Below are 6,355 nucleotides of genomic sequence, written 5' to 3'. Positions count from 1 at the left end.
GTTACGGATGGTTGTGAACCACCATGTGGTTGCTGGGATTTGAACTCTGGACCTTCAGAAGAACAGTCGGGTGCTCTTACCCACTGAGCCATCTCACCAGCCCAAGGCTGGCTTTTAACTCTTGACCTTCCTGCCTCTCCCTCTCAAGTGAAAGGAGTGTACCGCACACCCTGCTTCTTTTGGGAAATTTTTTATAGTGAGGTTTATTTTACTTCTTAAAAATGTATGTGTATAGGTGTATGTCTGCATACCATGTGCATGCAGTGCCTAGGGAAGCCAGAAGAAGGTGATGTATCCTGGGGCTGGAGTTGCAGATGATTGTGAACCACCATGTGGGAGCTGGGAATCAAACCAACCTGCATTCTCTGGAAGAGCAGCCAGTGCTCTAATCCACATAGCCATATCTCCAGCCCCTTTCCTAGGAAATTAGAATTTCTTTTAGGGAGAAGCCAGCAACGTTTGATGGAAGAGTAACAATTCTTGTAGCAGGGATGCTACAAAAGACAGGCTGCCCTTTAAAATGTTTATATCTGAGGGACTTGGAGTTGGTGCTGGGGACAAGAGGTTCAGGATACATGATGCCCCCTTCTGTCCATCATGGGCACTGCATGCACATGGGCACTGACAAGCATGCATGCAAAACACCCAAACACATAAATCAGTAAAAGATGTATTTTTAATCACGTGTGTGTGTATGTATGTGTGTGTGCGCGCGCGCGCACACGAGTGTAACTGTGTGTGTGTGTGTGTGTGTGTGTGTGCACATGAGTGTAACTGCCCACAGAAACAGTGGAACTGGACATACAGACACTTGTGAGTTGCCAGACTTATGTACTGGGAATCAATCTTTGGTTCTTAGGAAAAAAGGTACAGACTCTTAAGTGCTGAGGCATCTCTCCAAATTTTTAATCTTTTTTTTCCGAGACAGGGTTTCTCTGAATAGCCATGGCTGTCCTGGAATTCACTTTGTAGACCAGGCTGGCCTTGAACTCAGAAATCCGCCTGCCTCTGCCTCCCGAGTGCTGGGATTAAAGGTGTGCTCTACCACCGCCCGGCGTTTAATTTTTTTTTATTTTTAATCTATGTGTGCACTCATGTGGTGGCATAGGCAACTTTTTCTTTGTTTTTTTGAGACAGGGTTTCTCTGTGTAGCCTGGCTGTCCTGGAACTCGCTCTGTAGACCAGGCTGAGCTTGAGTCCAGAGATGCGACTGCCTCTCTACTGCCAGAGTGCACCTTACAGCCCAGAGAGCAGCGTTTGGGAGTGGTTCTATATGTCCACTGTGGTTTCCTAAGATAGAACTTTTATAATACATATACATCCACACACACATATATATATGATCTATTTAATATAATTTTTTTTTTTCAAGACAGGGTTTCTCTGTGTAGCCATGGCTGTCCTGGAACTCACTTTGTAGACCAGGCTGGCCTTGAACTCAGAAATCCGCCTGCCTCTGCCTCCCGAGTGCTGGGATTAAAGGCGTGCGAGACCACGACCAGCTAATATAAAATATTTAACATATAAAATATATTTAAAATACACTTATTATATATTTATACTTTTATATAACATGTATTCTATGCCATATTATATATAATATATAATGTGTTATACATATTTATAGATAAATACAATAACAAAGTCAAAGGTTGGGCAGTGTGCCATATAGACAATCTAATGTGCATTTGAAGAGGTCTGAGGAGCAGGCTACAAGGAGAGTGGAGCCATTAACAGTGAACTGGAGCTTCGAGATGACTGACTTTTCTGTCAGTGATCTGGGCCTCATGGCAGCTAAAAGGGGTTACTGCTGGGTGGAAAGGGGAGAACCCAGGCCATGGCTCTGAAACAGCACTTGGTGATGGAAGTACGAGAGGGCATTGGCCTCTGGGCTGGACTTAGAGGTGGTGTGAGCACCCACAGTGAGTGCTGGGACCGAAATCGGCAACTGTTCTCACAGTCATCAGCCCCCCCCCCCCCAATGCATTTGATGGTTTACTGTTTTCTCACCACATCCTTTTGTTTATCCCTGGCAGACCCTCCTCTGGGTGCGCCCAGGTGTTGTCTCACCCTGGGCACACACCAGTCACCAGCTTGGCTTGGGCCCCCAATGGGGGGTGGCTGCTCTCCGCCTCACCTGTAGATGCTGTTATTCTGGTGAGTTGGTTCCCACCCCTCAGACAAGAGCCTTCCTTACCTGGTGGTGGAAAGCATGAGGGACCTGTGTGGTTGTTGTCTGTCTTCAGAGTTTCACCTGAGCTCTGCCAGCTCTCACTGTGACCTTAGACACGGGTCTTTATGTCCAGTAGTCCGGTTTCTTGCTGCTTCCCCTTCTCTGGGGATTTGTGTACGTAAATGGGTAGCCCACCATGAGCTGCTTGATAATCTTTTGAGTTTCTGTACTGAGTTCCCTCTATCTCAGGTATGGGACGTTTCAACAGAGACTTGTGTCCCCCTTCCTTGGTTCCGAGGAGGAGGGGTTACCAACCTGCTGTGGTCCCCAGATGGCAGCAAAGTCCTGGCTACTACTCCTTCTGCTGTCTTTAGGTGAGTAGGTGAAGAGCTAGGGGAGCGAGGGAAGAACCCAGAGAAGGGCACTTCGCTTCCCGGCCAGCCCAGGGGTGGAGCCTGAAGGCCCTGCTGTAATCTGGCTTTCTTTGGTTTAGAGTCTGGGAGGCCCAGATGTGGACTTGTGAGGCGTGGCCAACTCTCTCAGGGCGCTGCCAGGTAAGTGAGGACTATATGGATTCACAGAAGCTGGAAGGGAAGGGACTTCCCCTGGGCCTGGACCTATGGCTCATCTTCTCCCCTGCTTTAGCCCTCCTGTAGATCCATCTCCTGTCTTTTCCTTCCTGTCCCCAGACTGGCTGCTGGAGTCCAGATGGAAACCGACTGCTGTTCACTGTATTGGGGGAAGCATTAATTTATTCCTTGTCATTCCCAGAACGATGTGGTGAGTTAGGACATTTCAGAATGCAGACTCTCTGGGGTGGTCGGAGGAAGACAGCAGTTATAGGGCACTGAGGGCTGAAGGGAAGCACAGAAGCCAAGGATACTGCTTACAGGAACAGGGAAAGGACATGTTGGAGGTGCAAAGTCAGCAACCATCGTAGCAGATCTTTCTGAGACAACAATTCAGACCCCAGATGGAGAGGAGAGGTGAGTCTGAGTAGCTGTGGGAGGAGGGATGAAGTGGGAATGAGCCACACTCAATGCTTGTCCTGTTACAGACTCGGAGGAGAGGCCCACTCCATGGTGTGGGACCCAAGTGGTGAACGTCTGGCTGTGCTCATGAAAGGTAAGGAGCAGAGAGAATGAATGGGCTGTCTTTCTTTGAGAAAAGGTCACTGTGTAGCCCTGGCTGTCCTGGAATTCACTGTGTACATCAGGCTGGCCTTGAACTCACAGGTCCACCTGTTTGCCTGTGATGGTATTAAAGGTGTGTGCCAATACACTCAACTAGACAAAGGGGTTTCCTAAGCCACCGCCTAATAGATCTTGACAGCACCGGGCTGCTGTTGTCTGCCTCGGGGACTCTGCTTCCAGAGTCCCCCGTATTGGCTGACTCATTTCTTACAGGAAACCCACAGGTTCAGGACGGGAATCCTGTTATCCTCCTTTTTCGAACTCGAAACAACCCTGTGTTTGAACTGCTTCCCTGGTAAGTGCAAGCTGACATTGGGGCTAGCCACAAAGACCTTCCCACATCCAGCCACCTTTTGTCTTCTCACCTCTTCTTTTTGCCGAAGTGGCATTATTCAGGGGGAACCAGGAGCCCAAGCTCAGCTCATCACTTTCCATCCTTCCTTCAACAAAGGGGCCTTGCTTAGTGTGGTAAGTCGGCGAGGGCTAGGCTGTGTGTGTGTGTGCGTGTAGGTGTCTTCAGGACAGCTGGAGGCCCAGGTGGTGATGCCTTTCTTTCCCATTCTCTGCAGTGCTGGTCCACAGGCCGAATCACCCACATACCTCTGTACTTTGTCAATGCTCAGTTTCCACGCTTTAGCCCAGTACTTGGTCGAGCCCAGGAGCCTCCAGCTGGAGGGGGAGGCTCTATTCATGAAGTGCCACTATTTACTGAGACATCACCAACCTCTGCTCCTTGGGACCCTCTTCCAGGACAATCATCTGTTCAACACCACTCCCCTCATTCCCACTTGTAAATAAAGTTTTTGTTTCCACTCATCTACCAGGATGTAACCAGAGTGTGTTGCTAGGGTGTAAGATGGACCACTGGTTAGATCCTGCGGTCACTGTCCAGCTGGTTGGGAACTTGATCGAGTTATGTACTCCTACGATGGTTTCTCTCTATTTCTTAAGGATTTATTACTTACCTGTTTGTGTTGCCTGCATGTACAAATGTGTACCACATGTATGTCTAGTGCCCACAGAGGTCAGGAAGCGGGTGTTGGATCTCCTGGAACTGGAGTTACAGTTATGAGCTGCTTTGTGGGTGCTGGGGATGGAATCCCAGTGCTCTCCCACAACAACCATGCTGACTGCTGAGGTATCTCTCCAGCCAACTGAGATGGTTGTCAACTGAAAAGCAAAGCTGAGATGCAGTGGGGAGATGATACCTTGCACAGGGCCCTGCACATGGATGTCGCACTTACAAGTCTGAGAAAATTCCCAGGTTGGTGGATCAGGGACTGGGTCAGTTAGAGGTGAATACGTTTTATTGGACTACAGCATTTGCAAGAGGCACAGGTGCTGGGCGCTGGGCAAGGGTGGCACGGGCCATGTTCAGGGCACCCTCTCGAGTGTGGTGCCCACCAATGAAGCCACTGGCATGGACGAAGATGCAACCAGGGATCCCACTGACTTGGTCCAGGGCCTCATCCCGAAGTCCTCTCCATGGCTCAGGCAAGGGCAGCCTACACAGAACAAAGGGGGCATGAGGAACTAAGGGAAGGGAGCAGGTCTCACGCTTGGGTGGCAGCCTTCGGCAATGCTGAGACAGACTTCAAGGTAGGTAGGGTCATTCTGTGGGGACTCACCGGCTTTGAAATGAGTGAGGCTCCTTGGGTACGCACTGGACTCGCCACTGTCCAGCCTGATCAGTGTAGATAACAAAGGTAATGGCCACTTTGGGGGACAGCTCAGATTCTAGGTGGTATAGATGCTCCTTCCAAGGGCATCCACCTTTTGCGAGTTCCACTATCTCCCCACTTGAGTCTACCTGAAAGGGAAGCAGAGTGGCTAGAAGGTTTGGGCAGAGCAAGAGGCCCAGCTGACCAGATGGGTCAGGACCATCCCCGGCCCCGAGGCCACCTCCCAGGTCTACCTTGAATCTCTGGGCCAGTGCCTCCTCTACCAAGGCCCGGGCTGGCAGCCAGCTGTGCTGGTAGAAGTTTAGTCTTTGCAGAAACTCCTCTTGCACCAGGTCCATTGCTCGCCTGAACCCTGCCTGGGAAGGGTTGGAATGACAAGACATGTTGGACACTGGCCCAGATTTTACCTCACAGGGATTGGAAGATGAACCGTTCTTACTTTGTCTTCTTTGGCTCTGTGACTCAGGCTCACCTCAGTGTCTTGGTTGGGCTGGTTCCAGGCGGGATTAAGCCGAGCAACCCGGGCACTCAGCGTGGTGGTCACTGCATACCGAGGCTCCCCCTCTGCCCACTGAGAGATCCCATTGTCCACGGCATCCACCTCTTCCACGAGGTTCTCATACATCTAAGGCAGCAGCAGGGGAGAGGCACTTGAGGCTTGACAGCATGTAACACACACGACCTCACATCTGCCCTCGGTGTTTGACCAAATGGGAGAGGAAGAACAAGGGAAGGCAGCAGCTTAGTGTTGGGCCTGGAATTCAGTCACCTGCCTTCTAATGCTGTCCTACCAGCCTCTAAGGCCCCAGGCAGCTCGTGTGTGGAGGGGCTGCTGACTTTTTTCCATTAAGTAATTTTTTTTGTTGTTTTTTTTTTTATTGTTTTGTTTTTCGAGACAGGGTTTCTCTGTATAGCCCTGGCTGTCCTGGAACTCATTTTATAGACCAGGCTGGCCTCAAACTCAGAAATCCGCCTGCCTCTGCCTCCCAGGAGCTGGGATTAAGGTCGTGTGCCACCACTCCCAGTCAATTTTTAAGTAAATTTTTAACCAGTGTAGTGGCACACAACTTTAATCCCAGAAGCAGGCAGACCTGTGGTTTCAAAGGTAGCCTGGTTTACATAGTGAATTCCAGGACAGCCAGAGAAACATAGTAAGACTTTGTCTATTAAAAAAAAGTTAGACTAGCAGGGTGGCGCATGCCTTTAATTCCAGCACTCGGGAGGCAGAGGCAGGCAGATTTCTGAGTTCAAGGCCAGCCTGGTCTACAAAGTGAGTTCCAGGACAGCCAGGGCTATACAGAGAAACC

At 50.1% G+C, this 6,355-nt stretch overlaps 2 protein-coding genes across 2 annotated transcripts in view; one reads left to right on the top strand and one right to left on the bottom strand.

The window, feature by feature from the left end:
• The window catches only part of Aaas (aladin WD repeat nucleoporin), a 12,187-nt gene extending 8,001 nt beyond the window's left edge, over positions 1-4,186 (top strand). The window contains exons 8-16 of the mRNA XM_021183085.1: positions 2,037-2,157; positions 2,423-2,547; positions 2,667-2,727; positions 2,863-2,953; positions 3,066-3,159; positions 3,231-3,298; positions 3,580-3,661; positions 3,750-3,834; positions 3,936-4,186. Of these exons, the coding sequence (XP_021038744.1) occupies positions 2,037-2,157; positions 2,423-2,547; positions 2,667-2,727; positions 2,863-2,953; positions 3,066-3,159; positions 3,231-3,298; positions 3,580-3,661; positions 3,750-3,834; positions 3,936-4,160 (952 nt within the window). The 3' untranslated portion in view covers positions 4,161-4,186. The remainder of the gene's footprint in view (positions 1-2,036; positions 2,158-2,422; positions 2,548-2,666; positions 2,728-2,862; positions 2,954-3,065; positions 3,160-3,230; positions 3,299-3,579; positions 3,662-3,749; positions 3,835-3,935) is intronic.
• A 469-nt stretch (positions 4,187-4,655) lies between these two features.
• C15H12orf10 (chromosome 15 C12orf10 homolog) overlaps positions 4,656-6,355 on the bottom strand; it is a 5,952-nt gene continuing 4,252 nt past the window's right edge. Inside the window, exons 4-7 of the mRNA XM_021183586.2 lie at positions 5,521-5,673; positions 5,282-5,404; positions 4,995-5,176; positions 4,656-4,871 (exon numbers count right to left, since the gene is read on the bottom strand). Coding sequence (XP_021039245.1) covers positions 4,673-4,871; positions 4,995-5,176; positions 5,282-5,404; positions 5,521-5,673 — 657 coding nt within the window. The 3' untranslated portion in view covers positions 4,656-4,672. The remainder of the gene's footprint in view (positions 4,872-4,994; positions 5,177-5,281; positions 5,405-5,520; positions 5,674-6,355) is intronic.

Source organism: Mus caroli, chromosome 15, assembly GCF_900094665.2.
Source record: "Mus caroli chromosome 15, CAROLI_EIJ_v1.1, whole genome shotgun sequence".
In the NCBI taxonomy this organism is placed as follows: Eukaryota; Metazoa; Chordata; class Mammalia; order Rodentia; family Muridae; genus Mus; species Mus caroli.
The sequence above is the reverse complement of the archived record's forward strand: the minus strand, read 5'-3'. Positions and strand labels throughout refer to the sequence as shown.